Source organism: Muntiacus reevesi, unplaced genomic scaffold (assembly GCF_963930625.1).
Source record: "Muntiacus reevesi unplaced genomic scaffold, mMunRee1.1 SCAFFOLD_106, whole genome shotgun sequence".
NCBI lineage: Eukaryota > Metazoa > Chordata > Mammalia > Artiodactyla > Cervidae > Muntiacus > Muntiacus reevesi.
Genome location: NW_027077932.1, coordinates 192,930 through 215,035, shown reverse-complemented (window position 1 = coordinate 215,035; position 22,106 = coordinate 192,930). Strand labels below are relative to the sequence as shown.

At 54.3% G+C, this 22,106-nt stretch overlaps 1 protein-coding gene across 1 annotated transcript; it reads left to right on the top strand.

Moving 5' to 3' along the window:
• The first annotated feature begins 18,455 nt into the window (after positions 1 to 18,455).
• LOC136155256 (melanoma-associated antigen 10-like) lies at positions 18,456 to 19,241 on the top strand. The gene has a single exon (XM_065917087.1). It carries the CDS (start codon positions 18,456 to 18,458, stop codon positions 19,239 to 19,241), a length of 786 nt encoding a protein of 261 aa, XP_065773159.1.
• The last annotated feature ends 2,865 nt before the right edge of the window (positions 19,242 to 22,106 follow it).

Genomic DNA, 22,106 nt, shown 5'->3' with positions numbered 1-22,106 from the left:
AGTGGAGTATGTCAGAAAGAGAAAGACAAAAGTCCTATGATATTAATTATATGTGGAATCTAAAAACAAGATACAAATGAAATTATTTGCAAAGCAGAAATAGACTCAGAGAATAAACTTCTGGTTACCAAAGGGGAAAAACAGGGGAAGGGAAAAGTTAGGAGTTTGGGATTAACAGATACACAAGACTATGTATAAAATAGTAGTACTGTGGTACTGGGGAAGAGCCTTGAGAGTCCCTTGGACAGCAAGGAGACAAAGTCAGTCAATTCTAAAGAAATCAACCTTGAATATCCATTGGAAGGACTGATGCTAAAACTGAAGGTTCAATATTTTGGGCACCTGATGTGAAGTGTCAACTTATTGGAAAAGACCCTGATGCTGGGAAAGACTGAAGACAGAAGGAGAGGAGAGTGCTAGAGGGTGAGATGATTAGATGGTATCACCGACTCAATGGACATGAGTTTGAGCAAACTCTGGGAGAGGGTCAAAGGCAGGGAATCCTGGTGTGCTACAGTCCGTGGGGTCACAAAGTCGGACATGACTTAGTGACTGAACAACAATGTATAAAATTCATAGTTAAGGTCCTACTGTATAGAACAGGGAACTCTACTCACTATCTACAATAACCTATAATGGAAAAGAATCTGGAAGTATTTATATAGTGAATCACGCTGATGCACACCAGAAATGATGGACACAGCATTGTTATTCAAACATGTGAAAATGAGGGAGAGTCACTCAGTGGTGTCCGACCCTGTGACGCCATGAATTCTACAGTATACAGTTCAAGGAATTCTCCAGGCCAGAATTCTGGAGTGGGTAGCCTTTCCCTTCTCCAGGGGATCTTTCCAACCCAGCAATCAAACTGGGGTCTCTTGCATTGCAGGTGAATTGTTTACCAACTGAGTTATGAGGGAACTGCTAAATATACTTCAATTAAAAAAAAAAAAAAAAAAAGTGAAGTTGAAAGAGCCGGCCAGCAGATGGCACGGGCAAGCAGCACATTACTGTCAAACTCAAGTTTCCTTTCAGACACAACGCTGGTCCCTTTCCTAGTCTCCTCCAAGTGTCGTTTGGGAGCACTAGGTGGGCAATACAACAGGCCAAGGCCACCATCCCCATTCATCTTGTCTTCACTGCCTGCACTACTCCTTCAAAGACAGTAAGCGAGGGGGAGCCCACACTGCTAAACTCCTCCTGGCACTTGAAGCTGCCACAGCTCAGGCCACTGGGGAGTTGGTCTGCGCCATCCTGCACCATTTCTTCTTTCTCTGCACTGTGCACCAGCAGCAGTCATTCTACTCAGCCTGGGGGACACTGGGTGCCACAGGGGAAAAATCAACTTCCTGCTGGGGACCAGGAGAATCTGGGACCAACACCCTCACCTCTGTGTGTGTTCAGTCGCTAAGTCATGTCCTACTCTTTGTGACCCCATGGAAGGCAGCATGCCAGGCTTCCCTGTCCTTCACCATCTCCCAGTTTGCTCAAATTGACATTCACTGAGTTGGTGATGTTATCTAACCGTCTCCGGACAATAACTCTCAGAACATAAAGACCTAATGTCATATCTCTAAACTTCTTTCTGGATTCAAGGAAATAATTAGAAACCTCATCACAAGCCAGGAGAAGACAGCCTGTGGAAGAATGTGCCCATGCCCAGTTCAGCGAGGACAGGCACCAGTTGCCAGAACCGGTCATCCTAGAAAAAGCTATGCTAGTCACCTGACTCACCTGTGCACCCCTCTTGTCTATCTGCTGCCTGACCCTGCGTATGTGAGGCAGACAAAGCTTTGTCAAATCACTGTCTAACCAAATGACTGAATCAGTGAATTCTTCTCAGGCAGAGGGGCAATAGCTTGCCTTCAAAACCGAAATGAGAGCATTAATCAACTGTACGCAGGGCTATGGCCAGATGCCTTAGAGTCGCCCCTGAGTTGGACCCGTGCTAGTATCCCAGGCCCTTTCCGGTGACCTTGCTCCAGCTACACAACTAGGCTCAGTTCCTCCATGGGTCTGACCCTTCTGGGGGCTCTTACCCCATTTCCCAGCCAAAGAGACCCTCACCACTATGAGACCCAGCCCAGACGACTCTCCCATCTGAAAGCCCTCCACGGTCCCGTGATGTGAGTCAGTGTTTGGTTCCTCACATTTAATGCTCCCCAACCTGTGCCTCATTTCAGGCTCTGCACTTTATAGATCTGCCTGGAAGATGCAGTCCATCCTCCCCACCCTCAGCCCTGAGTGAGAATGGGGTGAGTGAACACCTGATGCCCTGCACAGTGGGGGACCCTCTTGCAGGATGGGTGTCCGTGGAATTGAATGTGCTTTGCCTCCTGAGATCTGGCACCCAGACTTGCCCTCTCACATCAGGCTGTGCTTACACTGGTCTAGCTGATTGCCAGGTGGCCAGCACACTGGAAGCAGTTCTCCTTCCCAACCCAGCAGTTGTCTTATGTGAAAACTGACAAGAGTCCCACCCACCAGGCTGCAAGCAGGGCAGAGCATGGTGCCACCTGGCCAAAGGCACTTGGCATCATATTTGTACACACAGCCACTGCTCAAACATCCATTCCTGGTGTCAGTTCTCCTGCTTCATCAATAGCGATCAAGAGGCCTCTGACACTGTGAGGGCCCGACCACCGGGGCCCACTGTGGACACCTCCAATGCCTGTCTGTGCTCTGCACCTCCCGATGGGCTGGCAGGAACTGTCAGGTCAACATCACAGTTGAAGCGATGCCCTACGCAACCCTGCTTGCTCCCTGTCCCCTTCGTGGTGAGTCCCCAGACAGCCTCCTGACCCAACTCCACCCCCCACCCCCGGGAATAGTCTCATGAAGGACCGATCCCGAGAGGGCTGACCCTGGAATGGTCTGAGGTGAGATGGCGAGATGGGGCCTTGCTACGGGGTTGACATCCCTTGCCCCACTGGCTATGAGATTCCATCCTGGTGGTAGTCTGTGGTGCACTCAGCCCTGGGCTCAAGGCCATAGTCCAGCTGCTGGAACTTTCACTGGGCTGGCAGGGAGAGAGGAATTCCCTGGCAAGTGAGAAGACCCAGGCGTGTGGGACAAGTAGGGAACAGAGGGAAGTGACTTCTTCACTCTGCTGTCCACAGGGGCCTGAGCAGCTTAGGGTGAAGTACAGTGAGAACCAGGGGCAGAGGGCCAGGGTCTCCCCGGCATCTTACAAAGCTTCAGGCAGTGGACAAACATCAGTCTAGGATTCGATAGGATTTGCTGAACCTCAAAGACACAAATGTTCCACCAAGGCAGGCCAGACCTGCTGTCATCGGAGGTCCTCTTCGGAAAACATGCATCCCTGATACGAGGGCCAGGGAGACAGTGAGGCAGGCCCCCGAAGACCAGGACTACTCAGATGTCTATGAACTTCTGAGCCTGCAGCAGCAGCCCACCCTCCCTACCCCATAAAGGGCTGGTGACTCCCTAACCCAACTGCCAAGAGAGCAAACGGGACCAGAGTCCTCCCTCACAGGTGCCCTCTGTCCCAGGAAGAAGGGGAGCTGGCTGTCCCGAGATGCAGGAGGATCCACAGAACTACCAGCAGGAGAGCCCAGGAACCGTGGGGAGAGCTGGTCACCCACTACCCCACCACCAAGCACAGCGAAGTCACCACACAACACAGGCCGGGCTCGCGGGGTCTCATGATGGAGGAGAAGGACGACAGCCCCCACTCCCCATTTCCACGTCCAAGGAACTGCAGCAGAGTTTGCAGGGTCGCACTGAGTGGCCAGGAGCCAAAGGCCGTGTCTAGGGCTGCCACAGCCCAGAAGACCGGACCCACAGATCAGGGCAGGTGGTCAGTACAACACGGCCTCCTGGGGGCTCAGTGGATGGGCAATGGATTCAGGTGCACTCCAAAATGACACGGAGGCCAAGGGCAGCCACCCCAGTAAACAGGTCAAGATCCCTCGTCCAGGTTCAGCCCCCAAGCCATTCTCAGATCTGGACTGAGGAACAGGAATGGGGGGAAGGACGCTGCAGCACCACAGCAAACAGACAAGGGAATGACTCCAGCCCCTCCCAAAGGGACCTCAGGCTCTTGGTCAGTGACCCCACATAGGGAGGTGGGACCTTCTGCGGGGTGGATGTTGCTAGATACAGGGTCAACTTGACATCGATATGACAGACCTGGTTACATCTGACTCTGCAGTCAGTTTGGCAGGACCCCCTGGGCTGGGCTTTCTGAGCAGAGGGGGTCAAGGGGCAAGGGACACAGAGCCAGTCCCGAGAAATTATCAGTCAGTCTTGAGCTGGGAGAGCCTGGAATGCAGTATCCCCCAGAGCCAGTGCAGGGTTTAGCGAGACCTGAGGGAACATGTGATGTGAGCGAAAGATGGTAAGGCCGAATGGAAATCCTGCATAAACTCCAGTGAGTAAAAGAGAAGTGCATAGAAAAAGAGAGGGGGATACACATCCCACTCATGAACTGGAGAATCTTCACACCTCTGGTGGTGACTCATGGGCACTCTCTGCTCTTTACTCCTCACACACTCTCTGTGCTCGGCCAAGTCACCACGGTGAGCATGCAAGTACTCAAAGGGTAGCCAGATGGGGCTCCCGTCCACACACTGAAATCTTCTCACCAAGGGTATGGGATGACAATGTGCACTCCAGACTGCCGTCCCTGCTCCTCAATCTCAGAAACAAACAGCTGGACCCATTCAGTGGGCTGCAGCCTGCTGTCCAGAAGCCCCCTCCAGTGCTGGGGGCCTGGCGCCCGTGTCATGGCCAACCTGCCCAGATGAAGAGCAGTAGACCCCAGAGTTCAGGAGTGATGGAGACACGCAAACCAGCATGTCCTGCTTCCGGGTCAGATGCAGTAAAAAGGACAGTAATGTGAATGCGAGTGGGGCAGCACCAGATGTTCATAGAATGTCCTGACCTCCCCCTGGGCAGTGACCCTTCCCCTGGGCAGGCAGCACTCCAAGACGTGGCAGCAAAGTGGACACCTGTGTCCTCTCAAGGAACTGCGGTGAAACTGAGATGAAATCAGAAACACGTCTGGTTCTCAGGCTGGCCACTCGATCTGGGCCATATGGAGAGGCGCAGAGCCAATAGGAGGTGCCCTGGGGACAGAGGGCAAGGCTGGCTGATGTCACCGTGCTCCACGGCTGCTGCTGGGCTTGTCCTGTGGGAATCCAAGATCTGGAACTGAAGCTACATTGGGGCCAAGGACTGACACGGACATGAAGGAGCCCTCTCTCACAGGGAGAGTGCTAGATGCCAGGGCAGCATCCCCTCAGGGACTGCTCTCCCCTGTTGCCAAGCCTGGGGATGGACTGCATCCCCGAGCGGGAGGGCCTGAGGGACACTCACTGACCTCTGGGGCACTTATGGCTCTGAGAAACCAGGCGAATACTGAGCCTGTCGCTAGGCTGCAAACAGAACAGGGCAAATCTGAAACACAAGTAGTCCAGGGCAGGATGAGCACCGAGACCCTGAAAGAAGTGCCCACAACTCGGCACCGAAAGGACACACAGCTCACCATAAAGATGGGCAACACGCGTTTCAGAGAGGAAAGCACATCGGCCAAGGTGGACACGAGGGAACCCGAGAATCAGGGTCGAGCCCGCCCCAGGTCAGTGCTGTCTGCAAACAGACAGCAGGAGCAAACTGGAACCCTCACCAAGCCTCAGAGACCCAGGTGGAGTAGGAGGCAGCAGTCCTTGTGGCTCGGTCCTCACACTTGGGCACGTGACGAGAGCTAGGGCCAGCAGCAGGGAAGGGACAAGTGCAGAGAAATGTCACGGAGCAGGTCCTCACAGCTGCCACATCAGCGACCACATGTCAAAGGTCTCCAGTTCACTGGGCAAGGTCTACTTCAAAACCAAAATTAGGGGGAACACCGGCAGCCCACCAACCGTTCACAGGTCCCTCCCTCATGATCTTAAACCACTACCAAGTGATTCTGGGGTGTCTGGAGCCTGCTGGGAACTACTCTTGGGGGTGAGGAGCAGGATGCCAGCATGAGGGAGTTGTATCTGGTGACCGCTCAATTCCTGGCAATGTTGAGGACTCAAATCCAGGAGGCAGCCTCTGCCCCTCAACTTGTGGCTGGGAAGCTTCTGCAAGGAGAGAGCAGGCTGCACGCGGGAAGGGAAAGCACTGCTCCGCCAACTCAACATTCCCATGGCAGCAGTTGTGTTGGTGCCTGTGTAACTGGAACCAGTGAGACACCGACCCTGCCTTCCAGGGACTCGGCTAAGCTTGGGAGGGTTCAGTCTTGTCCACAGCAGCCACAGCCTGGGAGGTAGAGGGGGGCAAAGGCAGGCTGCAGGAAGACGCAGGGTGCCCCAGAACTCCCAGATCTCCGAGAGCACCTGACACTCAGGCGTTCGGAGAAAGGGATGTTACGGTCCTGCCTGGAAGGAGGACAGTAGCTGGTCAGGTCAAGAGGAGTCAGTCGTCCAGGGGCAGAACCTCATGAGAAAGTGTTGGGTCTTGGATGAGCTCTGTGCAGAGTGCATGGCCAGCACAGCCACCCAGAGTGCTGGGCGACGAGGAAGGAGACCTAGGACCACTGGAAACCCCCCAGGGAACCATGGACACGTTGGGGCTGAAAAAGGAGAGGGCTCGGCTGTGCTTTCCATCCGGGCTTGACGAGGACAGATGTGCTTGCGGTGTGACACAGAACCATGGTATGTGAAACACTGGTGGGAGGAGGAGAGACAGGAGGGGGTTCAGGCCGGTGGGCGGAGCTTAGACTGACAGCACTGGCCCCAGGCCATGCTGTCTGAGCTCAGATGGTAGCATTGGAGGTAGGAAGAGGAACATTTCCTCTGATCAGGCACTTGGGAGGCAGGGACACAGCAGGGAGGGCAGCAGTCAAGAGCAGAGTCAGGTGGCTGCCCTGGGTGGGCGGAGCCCCCAGACCAGAGGAAGAGGACAGGAAACAGTTTTGAAGGTGAAGCTGCCTTTCTCTGGGACATCTCAGGTCCCAGGGGCAGCAGGAAACACAGTGAGGATTTTCCTTCTCATCTGCAAAAAACAAAATGCAGATAAAGTCTGTTGGTCAGCAGTAGGCAGCAGCCCCATTGTGGCTTGGAAGGGAGTTGGCCTGGGCTTTCAGCGGAGAGATGCAGAATTCTGCCCAGAGGCCCCGCCTCTCCCCGCTTCCCTGGCCCCTGAGGTCCATGCTAAAGCTCAGATGCAGTCCCTGTCACTTTGACTCTTGCCGAGTTTCTCGGACTGGACCCCTATGACAAACTCAAAAGGGCACAGCCTGGCCTACACATTGAGTGGGGCAGGCCTACCCTCCGTGCATTCCTAGTACCCACAGATCCATCCCTGTCAGCCCAGCCCCGCCCGGCCCCACCCCAGCCCTGCCCCCAGCCCTGCCTCCTTCTCCAGAAGCTCTTACTCACCCAGGTGTTTCCCACACTTCAGCCACAGACTTCTGGCCCTGCTTCTTCCACCTCCTCCCCTCTCTTCCGCCTGACTGATCACTTTCTGGTCCTCCTGTAGGTCCCGCTCTAGCCAGCCGGTCTGGAGGCTCCTCCCAGCACTATATCCAGGTGCCTTAGAGCATGGCCGATCCTATTTTGTCTCCTGAGGGACAGGGCTGGCAGGAGAATGTGTGTTTGTGCCAACATGAGTGCCTACGTAACTGCGTGCCTTTGTGCCTACGTGAGTATAGGAAGCCATACACACTGAAAATCAGGCGCTTCAGTGTGTGTGGCCGCGACGGGACTAAGGCCAGTCGGCGCTGTCACCTGTCAACAGTCTCCAGCCCTGGTGGCAGAACACTGTCCTGCCTAGTGAATACAACTCGGCCATCCCAAAGCACCTGGGACTAGCTCCGCTTGCAGGAAAGCGGGACGTGCCTTGTGTGCTGACCTTACCTCCGGCAGGGGTTTCCAGGCTCTGGGACAAGGAGCGCCTGCCAGAAGGCCAAGCCACACTTCCAGTCCCTTCCATGGTCAGAGTCCCCGCCCACTTTCCTTCCACCTGTTTGTCCCAGCAATGCCCTGGGACACATGCCAAGGAGTCCTCGATCTCTTTCTAGCCTCCCGCCTTGCCCCCAGACTGTGACTTCACGCAAGCCCCACCTGATCCCTGCAAGCCGCCCCCACCAGGCAGGCCCTGACCCTGCAGGACTCAGTGGGTTATCCGCGGTTCCCCTCCTGGTGGGGCCCAATCACGAGGCCATGGAGGGCAGCCCACTGACTATGACGGCCACCAGATGCTTCCAGAGTGGCAGTGTGAGGGGAAGAGTCGTTTTCTCTTGTTCCTTGTGGGTTTTCCTGGGCTATAAATCACCATCATTCCTGGAGGATGCATGCTGAGGCATCGTGCGGTCCGTATCCCAATCCTGAAGACAGGTCAGTTGCTGTGATTAGCAGAACCCACCCTGAAGAAACCTGCACATGTGTTTCACATCCGTTTCGCCCTCTTGGATCCCTGGGGTCTGAGGATCCTGCCGAGAAGAAAAGTGTTGGCTTGTTGTCCAATATTGCTCTCTGGTCACAGGGGATTTTCATCCTGTTTCCCTGGCCCTCCTGCAAGAGAGGTTGCCCAGACAAGCAGGCAGAAGAGTGTTTTCTTCCCTGGCCACCAAGCAGGAACCCTCTGCTTCCAGAGGTAGGAGTGCTTGCAGCCCCTTCTTGCTCAGACATCAGACCGACACAGTTTGGCTTCGGTGGCGACCAGAAGGAGGAGGTTGGGTTGGCTGAGATACTGAGTGGCGGATACTGGGCAAGCCTGGGATCCAGTCACATACCCCAGTAGAAGACATAGCAATGGCCAAACCCCAGGGGCCAACCAGGCTCCCTGGAAACTCACCCAGACCCAGGGATGATGGTGACACTTTGTAACCCATCAGGTGGACAGAGATTCAGTGGGATGATGATGCTGATATCCGGGGCCAGACAGTGTGTGAGGACATAGCGCCCTTGCCTGTGGTTGGGGGAATGGACATGGGGGAGCTTTTGTGGAAGAATGTGTTCTGGTGTCTGTTAGCACCTTTGGTGTGTGCCCTGTGCTCCGGGCCTCCTCCTGCATGGCTCTTCAGGCAGTGAGTGTGTGGTCAATTTGAGTGGCTGTATTGGCAGAATGAGTTTTCCATTCCCTTGCATCAGGAGGGACGAGTCATTAACTTGTGGGACCCCCGACCCTGGGAGGTGTAAACAGACGCATGAAGTTGTGCAGAGGTGGACGAGTGTGCCCGAGGTGCTGGGAGTGTAGAAGTCACAGCCCCCCACTCCCCACTTGCCCCTGGGTAGGGTTGTCTGGACAGGGCTGACTCTCTGGCTTCATTTGCTGGCAGTCGCATCAGGGTCACATGGGCTGGGTGACTCAGATTACGAACTGTGTTGTTTCAGGAGTCCAGAAGCCGGGGTTGAGATGTTGGCTGACGTTGGCTCTCATGAGGGCTGTGGGAACTGTGGCTCTGCTGTGCTCGGGATGGAAAGGCCTGGGAGGCTCTGGGCTGGGTTCCACTGGGACCTTGTCCCCATCCTTACAGCCATGTGGAAATGGAAGCTGTGTGAGATGCTGAGACCGTGCTGAGGTTCAGGCCCACAGCTCTGCTCCTCTGCCTCTCCCCGCCTCCAGTAAACAGGGACCCCTCTCCAGGTACAAGGATAGAAGTGAGGATGGAGGCGCCTGTGGTCAGATCCCCTGCAGTCATGGGCTATCTCTGTATCCCTCGGCACCTCCCCAGCACCTCCTCAGCCGCAAAAAGGTGTGACAGTAACCTAGCGGGCTATTTGAAGTTTGAATTCTGTGATCCCTGCCTGGTGCCATCCCAGACCCTGGTGAGCATAGGGAGAACACCCGACCCAGCCGTCCCTGCTCTTCCTCGTTCTTTCTGTAGGCCCTGGGCAGCGGCCGGGGCATCTGCTGACAGTGGAGTGGGAAGGGCTGGGAGGAAGGTGCCTCGCAAACACATGAGGAAGACACCTGGCAGGGCCGTCTAGGGCAGCCGCAGGGCCAAGTCCAGATTGGCTAGCACAGATCTACCCTCAGCAGGCCTGTGGTAACATGGGGGATCTGTAGAGTTGGAAGTAATGGGGCCTGGAGATGAGGGGTGGAGTGGGAGCCAGGGGGGAGTCAAGCACAGGAATGTACCTGTCTGTGCTGAGGAGGGACCAGAGCCCCGCCACTGGGTTGCAAAGCCAGGGGGACCTGCCCTTCTGGGGACCCGCCCTCCCTCCTCAGTGCTCCCAGGGTTTCAGGGCCCTTTGTCTTGGAACTCACCAGGTGCCTCTCTCCACCTGTCCAGCCCTCCTTCCTGACTTCCGTGCAGACTGCACATGATGGACGGGTCCTCTGTGTTGCCACCCTCCTGTCAGTGGACAGCGTGGAGGCAGATGGAAAGAGCCAGCCGTCTGTGACCACCCCCTTTTGTGTCACCAGGAGCATCCTCTAAGGGGCTGATGTCTGGACCAGGGACTGTGTGTTGGGTGTGGTGCCTGGATTCTAAATAAAGCTGTGAGGGCAGAGCAACACTGACTGGTGTTCACCATGTGGAAATCTTGCATTTGTTTTTAGGTTTGGGGCAACGTGTTTGCAAGGCCCTTGGCGGTTGTGGTGACACTGCTTTCCAGTGAGGCTCTTGGGGAAGCCCCTGGATTGGGAGCTGGTGATGCTCAGCTGCTGCTCAGGAACTTGTGGCATCATTGGGGACACAGGAGGAGCCCCTTCTGATTCAGGGTGCAAGACTCATGGAAGATGACACCTCCATGGTCAAGAGCCAGACTGGGTCTTCTGCTATGCGGCAGGCAAGGCTGCCTCAGCGAATGGCTCGGGAGCCACATTCTTGGCAGACCATGTGAAATGCTGCTGCTTCAGGTGAAAAGGGACGTGGGGACCAGATTGAGGCCTGCCTGAGTCATGGGCCTCCAGCCTCATCTCGCTCAGCCAGTGGCATGTGAATAGCATGGACAGACAGAAAGAACACAGACTAGCAGTTCTCATTTGCTTCTTTATTTACTCCTGTGAAATTCTGGTGTATTTTATTAGAGCCAAAACTAGATGTTTGATTACAAATGAGTGCTTTTGAGTGTCCCTGGGGATCTGGCAGGTCAGTTATTGGGCTTATCCTTAAACTCCTCACAGAGGGCACACTTGTAATCCAAGGACCTTTCCTGCTCCTCCTCTGCCTCAGGGGCCTCGTTTGGGTCCACAACTGAAAAGGCTCCCCTCACGATGGAATCATAGGTGTTGTACAAAGTCATCGCTGAACCATAATCTGGGTACCTTGGGGAGCTCTCATGCAGTTCCCCTGCGCCATCCCTCCCAGCATTAACTGGGGGTACAGACATGATATTGCTGGATGGACCCTCTCCACTGGGGCAGCCCTGCTCGCTGAGGAGATGGCTTGACCTGAGCCCACGTGCTCCACTGGCCATAAACCAAAGGCCACAGAGCACAAATGAGCACTGTCTGGGGGTTCCGTGAACAGTTGAGGTCCCTTCTGGACCTGCTTGTCAGACTCTCCAGTGTACTAGTGATGGAATCGAGGAGAGCATCTAGTCACCACTGCTTGCTTCTTTCTCTTTGGGGTCGTTGATGTGCTGGGGGCAGACTGAGCAGTTCTTCTGGGGTCACATTTCCTCCAGATGTTCTGCAGGAGGAGGGGCTTGTCTCTCTGGAACTTGGAGTAGTGATAGATCTGAAAGGAAATGAATCACTTTAGCCATCGTGGGGGAAAATAGCTTTTCCTCACCGCCTTTCCTCCCGCCACTATCCTGACCTTGCCTAACTATGGAAACAAGGTCTTCTCATTCCTGGCAGATTTTATAGGCACTCCCTGAAATCAAGTGGCCTCTCAGGGTCTGGTGTCACCCCTGTGGATCCTGTCTAAGGGGATTCGTGGAACACGACAAGGCCTGCTTTCTCCTCTTCCCTTAACCACCCTCTCATGAGAAAAAAGTTCTCCTGGAAATTGAAATCCATCCAGCACTTGGCTTGTCTAGTCCAGTCTCCCAAGAAGGGCTTTCTACACTACCGTCATCCTCTTCTTCCTTGCAGAGCGACATGAATGGTGGATTTTACTGAACGCATGCAGGTTCAGTTTATGGATGAAACTTTTGATGATGTCCTGAAGATCCTGTCCGAGCTTCTCTGCTGGAGAACCTCTGTCTGGAAGAGATCTGCCTCAATTACCACCATGTCTCCCTCATCATTCCAGTGCACTGAGGTGATGGCTGCATTCTCCAAACTCATCCAGAGGTTCCTGGGGAAGGACAGCCCACGGACGGCATTGTTCTCTTCCTCATTGGCTGTTGATGGGTTCGGGTCCTGTGGGGCGGGTTGTCTTGGGAGCCAGGATCTGGGCTCTTGGGTTGTCCCGCCCCTTCTCCAAAGCCTCCTCTGAATCCACATTTGGATCTGGGTGACATAAGGGGGGTGCCCTGCTGCTGGCTCTCCATCAGTGAATGGGTTGAGTTGGGCTGCACGTGCCTCAGTGGAACTCTGACTATCCATGGAGCTAGTGTAGTCCAAGAGCATTTTCTACCCAAGCAGTGAATGGTCAGGGCAGAAGGGCCTCAGGGCAGGGTGGTAGTGGCCAATAAATACTGTCTGGAAATTCTAGAAGGTGGGTGGTGGGCCAGGTAGCCAATTAGGTAGTCTGCTTCCTTACTTGTTTCATGATGTCACAGAGGTGATGTGGAGGGGCAGCCCTGGCCCCATGTGGGAGAGGGGTTCTGGGGACAGAGATGTGATCCCCAGCTTGTCTCCTGTCTGAAAGTATAGAGAAGTGTGTTTCAGGTTGCCTGCAAACGCTTCCATCTGTTGCCATGCGCCTTGTTTCAGGGTGCCAAGCCCTGGAAAGGTTGAGAACCATGCCCCTGGCTCCACCCCTCTCCTTCCAACAGGCAGGCCTGTGGCTGTCTTCTGCTAAAAGGGCAGGCCCTGGTGAGTCCTGGCTCATCTACCACCGAGAGAGACCCCAGGGATCAGAATGGAGCCCTGGCGACTGTCCTTCCCAGAAGATGGGCTCCATAGAGGGCTGGTTGGCCTACTCCCTCTTCAGTCCCAGAGGGAAGGATTACCCTGGCTGCTGCTCTGGCTCAGGCCCCCTATTCCTCCTCCCTCGCAGCCTCTGCAGACAGGAGTGGGGAGCCCCTCAAAGCCCTCTGTTTGACGCTGGGCACAGACACCAAGACTTGCCACTTGCTGGTCTCCACATAGGTCAGGGGACCCCACAGGAACTCAGGGAACAGGGTGGCTGTCAGGCACCTGCTTGTATTCCAGGAATCCCTCCCGCACCCACACTTGGGTCAGCAGCTCCCTGGGCTACCTAAAGACACAGTGGTTACTCCCAACACACACCCCCATCCTGCTTAGTACCCCAAGACTGCTTCCTCAGGGGCCAAGTCTTCATTCTGCATGATCAGGCTGAGGACCAGCACCAGGGAGCCAGCCTTGTGCAGGCTCTGCCCACTGCTCTGCATCACATCACAGGTGAGGCTCAGGGTAGGGACCATGATGTAGATGTGCTCCCCGGGGTCGAACTACTTTATCTTCAGGCCTTCGACCACCTGTATGCACTCTGAAGCTTGACTGAAGGCCACCAGGATGTGCTCCTGGTCATCCCTGAGGACCTTCTTCAGCATTTCCGCTTGGGATGTCAGATGTTTGGCCAGATACTACAGGAACAAGAACTTCATCAACTTAGCCACCATCTCCTTCAGAGCTTCCGGGGGCAAGGCCTCCACAAGGGCAGAGCAGGAGACTGTGGAGGAGGAGGTTGAGGGGAATGCACCCTCCCCAACCTCAGGCCCAAAGAGCTGCACCTCCACAGGGCCCTGACCTCACCTGGGTCCTGAAGGTCTTCCTCGAGCTTGCTCAGCTCAGTCATCTTGACCACGAACATGATGCCTGGGATCAAACTACAGAGTGAGGAAGGAGGGAGGCATGGGGGCAAATGGGACAGTTGAGGACCAAGGGCCTGGATGGTGGATAGATGGGTTGTGAACAGCCTCACCTGAGAACCACACCCTGGGCGGCCACAGGCCACTTGCAGGTCTCCGCTTGAAAAGTGCTCTCAGACCTCACAGGGGCATGCCTCTGCAGTGGCCAGTCCCTTGGCTACCTGAAGAATGAAGTCAGGTGGCTCCCCAGGGTGTGGTCAGCACAGCTCGACATTTCTAGGACTTGCAAGGTAAGGAGAATAGGTCCTTCTGGGGTTCCCTCTGTTCTGGGATGGGCAGCCCTTGTTGTCCACTCAGGGCACCCTCATCACCTTGACTCCTGGCATTACCTGGACCTTCTCTGCTCTCTGACCTCAGGACATGGGCCTCAGACGTCTGCCATCGCCTCCTGATTCCTGCAGTTCCGGTGAGAGAAATGGAGGGGGCACCTCAGTGGTATCCTGTGGCACAGCCGTGAGCATTCTCTGACGGTACGAGGGGTGTACACTGTGAGGTCCCCACAGTTGTGTAGTGAGAGGTCCCCTCAGGGCTCCCTTGTAGTGCTTACCTTTCCCCTGGCACAACCAGGTCCGTCCCCTCTGGGGGCCTGCAGGGAAACTCAGAATAAGATCCGAGACAGAACAGAAAGTGCTGAGGGCCCCCACATGCGGCCGCACCTGCCCAGGGTCTACTGCGGGGTCCAGGCTAGGGAGATGTTCGGTGCTCAGCTCCTCCTCACGTCCTGCATGGCCTCCCAGCACTGACCACAGGGGAGGGGGTCTGCTCAGTCCTTCATTGGGGTTGAGGAGTCCAGGCTCTGCCGACCTGAATCCTTCACCCTCTGCCTGAAAAACCTCACCTCCCGAGGTCCCTAAGCCAGCGGTCAAGAAACTGCTCACCCCACTCTGCGCCCTCCAAGTCCCTCTTGCAAGGGCCAAGATCCCTCCCTGTTGGGGTCTAACCGCCTTAGTCTTTCCTTGCATGCAGCCTAGACCCCAGACAAGTCCTGAAGTTGTCCCGTCTGACATTTGGAGTTTCCCCTGCTTTCAAGAGGTCCCCAGTCTCTCTGCCAGAGTTGTCAGGCAATGCGGCACGAGGTCATCCTGCCCAGGGACCACCACGGTTCCCTTTGTTCTGTGATCTGACTACCCTCACTCATTCCTCAGGGTCCTCATCTTGACTTCCAGGAGGACCTAGGCTCTGTCGTCTCCCCACTGTAGACCCTGCTCCTCACACCAGGTCCCCTGTATCACAGAGTTGGATGTAAGGAACTCAGGACAGACATAGTGTGCTCTTCTCACCCTGAGGGCTCCCAGGGCCAATGGCAGGGGCAGGCATCTGTGGGGTTCTACCACTCTTATCTTGGGATCCCTAGAGTTTTCACTTGGGGTCCCTTCAGCCTTCCCTCAGGGACCTCACCTTATCTCCAGGGATGACTTCAGATTCTCTCCTCCCCCCTTCTAATGCCCCAACCCTCACACAAGGTCCCCAGGCTTTCTGAGATGCAGATGTCAGTAACTCCGCTCTCTATACTGGGACACCAGTCTGAAATCCGGATATTAGGAAGGCAGCCCGCATACCAGGTCTCCAGTCTCTCTCAGACCCAGTCAGGAAATCCAGCATATGTTTATCCACCATATGTCCCCCCATAGCCCACTCTGCTCTGGGGTCCAGGGTCTTCTCAGTCCTTCCTCAGTGTCCTCACCTTGACTCTCAAAAGAAAGAAGATTTTTCTCACTGTCCATCTGAGGCCCTGCCCCTCCTAACAATTGCCTAATGTCTCTGAGACACAGATGCGGGTGTCAGAAGAGGCTGCCAAGTGCTCATCCCACCACCAGGGTGGCCCAGGGCTGACAGCAGGGTCAGGAATCTGTGGGGTTCCTACATCCTCCCTCAGGAACCTCATCTTGAGCCCTGGCAGATCTCGGGATGATCCTTGTGTTGACCAGAGTCGGGACCCTCACATCAAGTTTCAGGGAGCACAGAGGGTAGATGAGCACATGCTGCAATTCCTGACATCTGGGTCTCAGAGAAACTGGGGACATGGGAAAGGGGGTGTAGCCTCAGGTGAGCAGAGGGAAGAAGCTCAGCTCCTCCTGGGTTTCAATTTGAGGAACCTGAGGGGTGACTGAGGGGACCCTGGACCCTAATCAGAGGAGACCTCAGAAAAGCCTGGAGCTGCTGTTGGTCCTTGTTGGACCTGGGATACAATGAGCCCAAAGTGCATGGTCTCACTTCCTGACATTGGGTCTCTGACTGGGGATCTCGCATATGGGTCGGGGCCTCAGGGTGGCCGATTCCCAGGCCCTGCAGGGTTGAAGACCTTGAGGAGCCTGAAAAGGGACTAGAGGACCCTGAACCCCTAATCAGAGGAGACCTCAGAGAAGTCCGACTCTGGTGTCAGTGCACGGCAACTGTGGGGTCAGGATGAGTGCCACAGTCGTGAGCTGTCTTCCTGACATCCGGGTCTTCAAGAGACTGGGTTCCTGGTATAAGGGGCGGGGCTTAAGTTGCGGAGAGGCGAGAATCCAGGTCCTGCGTGGAGGCAAGGTGAGGTTCCTGAAGGAGGACTGTGGGCACCCTGAGTGAGGATCGATGGAACCCCACAGATCCCCTTCCCTGTAGTCGGTCCTGGGAGCCCTTGGGGTGAGAAGAGCACACTGGGTCTGTCTGACTTCCTCACATGCGGATCTCAGAGAGACTGGAGGCCTTGTGAAAGTGGTGGGGTCTCAAAATGGCGGACGCGACAAAGGCGAGTCCTGCCTGGAGTCCAGGCTCCATGCGAGGAAGGATTGCGGCGGTTTGATTCCAACAGGGAGGGATCTTGGCCCCTGGAAGAGGGTCTTGGAGGGCCCAGAACGGGGTGAGCAGGGTGAGCAGTTTCTTGACCACTGGCTTAGGGAACTCGGGAGGTGAGGTTTTACGGGCGGAGGGCAGAGGTTTCAGATTCGCAGAGGCTGGACTCCCCAACTCCGAGGTTGGGCTGAGCAGACCCCCGCCCCTGAGGTCAGTGCTTGGAGGCCAGGCAGGACGTTAGGAGGAGCTGGGGACCAAGCATCTCTGCAGCCTAGGACACTCGCGAGGACCTGGGCAGGTGCAGCCGCATGTGGGGCCCCACAGCATTTTCTGTTCAGGCGTGTGTGTGTGTGTGTGTGTGTGTGTGTGGTTAATACTAGCTGTGTGTGTGTGTGTGTGTATGTTGTTAATACTAGCCATGTATTTTAATACTGGTCATGTTACTTTATTATTGCTTTGTTTTGATTTTTGAATGTTGAGTTTTATTTTTTATTTTTTTTTCATTTAATTTTATTAGCAGGAGGCTAATTACTTCACAACATTGCAGTGGGTCTTGTCATACATTGACATGAATCAGCCATGGAGTTACATGTATTCCCCATCACAATCCCCCCGCCCCCTTCCCTCTCCACCAGATTCCTCTGGGTCTTCCCAGTGCACCAGGCCCGAGCACTTGTCTCATGCATCCCACCTGGTCTGGTGATCTGATTCACTATAGATAATATACATGCTGTTCTCTCAAAACATCCCACCCTCGCCTTCTCCCACAGAGTCCAAAAGTCTGTTCTGTACGTCTGTTTCTCTTTTTCTGTTTTGCATATAGGGTTATCATTACCATCTTTCTAAATTCCATATATATGTGTTAGTATGCTGTAATGTTCTTTATCTTTCTGGCTTACTTCACTCTGTATAATGGGCTCCAGTTTCTTCCATCTCAGTAGAACTGACTCAAATGAATTCTTTTTAACAGCTGAGTAATATTCCATGGTGTATATGTACCACAGCTTCCTTATCCATTCGTCTGCTGATGGGCATGTAGGTTGCTTCCATGTCTTGGCTATTTTAAACACTGTTGCAATGAACATTGGGGTGCACGTGACTCTTTCAGATCTGGTTTACTCAGTGTCTTGTTTTGAGTTTCCTTCTACTCCCCCAAAGGGGACGGTCCAGCCCATGCCCGGGGAAAGGTGAGAACTACAAGGGACCCACCACACAACTGGCTGTACTCCCAGTGTCCGCCCCCTCCTACCAGCAGAGAAGGCGCAGGGCTGTGCCACAGTACTACCCTTAGATGTCACCTCCATTTCTCTCACAGGAGCTCCAGGAACCAGGAAGCAAAGGCAGAGGTCTGAAGCCTTGTCCTGAGTTCAGACAGCAGAGGAGGTCCAGGCAGAATCAGGAGTCAAGGTGAGAGGGTGACCTGGAGTGAACCAGAGGCTCCCTATCCCAGAACAGAGGGGGGCCCCAGAAGACCCCAATTCCTTCCAATTTATTGGACCCAGAAATCTTGGTCTGTGTTGACCGCAGCCTGGGGAGCCACCTCCCTTCCTCCTTCGGGTAGCCAGGGGACTGGCCTCCCAGGAGGAGCGCTCCTGTGAGGACTGAGAGCACCCCTCAAGGGGAGAGCTGTAAGTGGCCTGTGTCGTACCATCCAGGATGCGTTTCTTAGCCCAGGTTGCTCACAGCTCCTCTCTCCCCGAGGCCCTTGGTCCCCATCTGTACCTCTGCCTCACTTCCGTGTCTTGTTTGACCTCAGGCATTGTGCTTGTGGTTGAGATGAGTGAGCGCAGCAAACCCGAGGAAGATCTTCAGGACCCAGGCGAGGCCCAAGGCCCTGTCGAGGTGCCACTCTTGGAAGCTGAGGTGGGGGAGTCCGCATCCCACTTAGCCTCCTATGCCCTAGCATCGTCCTCAGCTAATGTGGAGGCCTTGCCCCAAGAAATTCTGGATAGGATGATGGCTAACCTGATGAAGTTCCTGCTCCTCAAATATCGAGCCAAGAAGATGACCTCCCAGGCGGAAATTCTGAATAAGGTCCTCAGGGATAACCAGAGGCACTTCCCGATGGTCTTCAGTGAAGTTTCAGAGTGCCTGCAGCTGGTCTTTGGTGTGGATGTGAAGGAGATGGACCCAGCGGAGCACACCTACATCTTGGTTCCCACCCTGGGCCTCACCTGTGATGAGATGCTGAGCGATGGGGAGGGCCTGCCCAAGGCCGGCTTCTTGGTGCTGGTCCTCAGCGTGATCATGCGGTGTGGAGATCCGGCCCCTGAGGAGGCGGTCTGGGGAGCACTCAGCAGGATGGGGGTGTATGTTGGGAGGGAGCACTGTGTCTTTGGGGAGCCCAGGGAGCTTCTGACCCAAGTGTGGGTGCAGGAGGGATACTTGAGGTACCAGCAGGTGCCTGACAGCTACCCGGCTCGTTATGAGTTCCTGTGGGGTCCCCGGGCCTATGTGGAGACCAGCAAGTGGCACGTCATGTCATTTACGCTCAGGGTCAAGGAAAGGGCTTTGGGGGCATTCCCATTCATGTCTGTAGAGGATTCGAGGGAGGAGGAATAGGGGGCCTGAGCCAGAGCAGCAGCCAGATTGATCCTTCCTTCTGTGACTGAAGAGGCCGTAGTCAGCCTTCTCAGAAGAGAGGGCCCAGACCAGTTGGGGGAACTGGTGTGTAGCATCTTTTGGTTCCTGTTCTCTGTGATGACATGGGGATTCGTCTCTTTTTTCTTTAGAAATCTTTCAAAGTTTGGTTTCACAGAAGGCTGAAGAAGCTTCATTGGCTTTGTGAATGATATTTTCCGAGTGTATTTGTGGTTACTCAGTTCAAAAACTTGAGTTTTGCTGTTTCATAAAAGATTGGGAAGTTTTCCATTTTTTTTGTGGTCTTGAACAGAATACAATGGAATAGAAATTACAACTGTTTTGAAAACATGAACTTACGTAGCACTAGTATTGAATGGAAAAGAATTAGATAATAAAAGGAATCATAGTGAATTCATGCTTATATCCTTCTTGTTTGTCATTCACAATAACTAAATGATCTCAGTTAATTGAATTTTCCTGGATTATTAAAAAAAGTAGCAGACTATCTGAGACCCCTGCTCACTGGCTCAGTTATTCCAAAGACATGTACAGATTCTCTGCTTCGTAAAAGGCCATGTTAGCAGTGGGGACACTAGGAGAAGCAGGACACCCCCACACTTACAGCAATGGCCCAGGAGCCGCAGTCACATGAGGTTTGTCTTGGGGGTGAGGGGAATCTCTGAAATGGATCATTGCTGTGAGGTGTCCTTTTGCTTTTTGGATAAACCCCAGAGAGATCTCTTTCTAGGGCAGGCAGGAAGGGGTCCTGGCTCTTGTCCCATAGCTGTTGACCACAGGGATGAAACAGGTGTTTTCTATCCACCATCTGCTAGGAAACCTAGAGAAATGTGAATCTTGCTCTTTGGTAGTATTCCCTCTGCTAGCCCTCTTGTCTCTGCCTTGGGAAGCTAATTAACAAGTACATTGAAATAACAGATTCTTTGGTCATCTGGAATTTTTTATTTTCACTTGTGAGCATGGTGTAGATTTCATTTGGATGAAATGAGTGAAGAGATGCTGCAAAAGTGGACAGGACCTGCTGTGTTACTAGAATCCTTGGAATTTTGAGGGAGCTGTACCCAGCTGGAGACACTGCTCTCTACCCCGAAACACACACAAACACCGAAATTGATATACATTCTCTGAGAGGAAAACACAGAACAGCAATTCTGAGTGGTTTTCTATTCCATTTTTAATTAAGCTGCCAATTCTCTGAGGTGTCCTGAAATCAAAACAATTTCCACAGGGGAGAGGGAAAGTGTCTGACATGTGAATAAACGAGAAATAAGTAGTAGCCAGTAAAGATGCAACATCCGCCAGCATCCCTGGGTTCAGGCAGGTTCAGAAGTGTGGAGGCAGCAGAGACCCAAGTTAAGGCTGTGCCTTGCATGAAAAGGTAGTAGCAACTTCCGGGCCTAAGGAGATGGTGAGGTCACTGCAGTGGGGTTGTGGATGGGTGCAGGGGGCTAAAGGGGCAGCTCTCCATGCTGAGTGCCAAACAACAAGGGGAACAGGTGATGTGATTCTGGTCACATATATGGCAGCTGCCAGATAGTCAGTGGATGCTTGGAAAAGATGGAGTATTTCAAGACCCATGTGAACTGCTCAGACTCTCCTCCCCCCAAATAAGGAGATTTTTAACTACTGCTCTTTGTGGAGCATCTGCTAGGCAGTGTGGAATTGGAGAGATGTCAGGTGTTCAGACACCTCTTGTCTTCCTCTCTCCCTGCACACATGGGGACACGACCCTGTCAAGGCCTCTTCATTTAGGAAGGGTCATATGGTGACCTGGGTCCAGTGAATTTTGAGCAGGAGCATTTTTGTCATTGACCATTTGTTCTGAAGGGGCACGGGCACCTGGGGGTTAATCCCCAAGTCAGGACAACACACAGACACAGACCACTCCGAGTGTGCTTCCTCTTCCAGAGACTAAAATCCCTCACCTCTGACCCTTGACAGGCTGCCCCACAGGGAATTGGCTGCAGGGATTCTACCCACCCGCACAAAAGACCCACAGCCTGCCCCTGCCCCCCACGAGCTTCTCTGTCAGAACCCTCTGGGCTGTGGTCAGTCTCCATCACGAGGGCAGCAGCCATTTGCCAAAGGCCCCTGTTGGGTTTGGGGGCTTCCTCCTCATGAGGCCCAGCCCCGATGCCCCCCACCCCTGCTGCCCACAGTGCCCCCTCTCCCCCAGAACCTGGCGTTGGATTTTTTCCTTCTCACCCCCCACCCCCCATGCCCCACTGAGAGTGGATTAGGGCCTGGTCCTGATGACCTCATGTGTGTAACTTTATTTGCAAATCCCATAGCAGCATCCCCTTCCACTCTGCTTTAGGTGGAACCAGCAGGTCTTGAAGCAGCCCCTGGGCAAGTCTTGTGAGAGGTCAGCAGTAGTCATTGCCATGGAAGTGTGGGGCACATCTCTCAGGTCCTGAGGTGTATCAGACCTTTCATTCCCTGTGGAATCCCTGCAGAGGGTGTTGGAGTAAGCTCGGGGTCTTGTGAATGTAACTGTGAGGTCCTGGCTTTTGAGCCTGAGTGTTAGAGGCAGAGGGGTGTCTGGTCAGCCACCCGCAGAGCCTGCTAGGACTTTGGTGACCCCAGTCAGGCTGTTTGAGCAGAGGTCAAGCTCTAGCGGTTGCCTGGGAGGACACTCACCCAAGCGCCCGAGGTCGCAGACTTCAGTGAGGATTCAGAAAGGAGCCAGGCAGGAGAGGAATCTGGGTCCCAAGGGTGCGGGCTGTAAAGATGGTCAACAGCCCTAGAGACATGGAAGCAGCAAGCCCCTGGAGATCCCATCAGACTTGCCCGGGGCTGGCCGGGAGACGTAGTGGGGAGCAGAGG

Coding starts and splice junctions, on each gene's coding strand:
- LOC136155256 (XM_065917087.1), top strand. CDS start 18,456: ATGAGTGAGCGCAGCAAACCCGAGGAAGATCTTCAGGACCCAGGCGAG.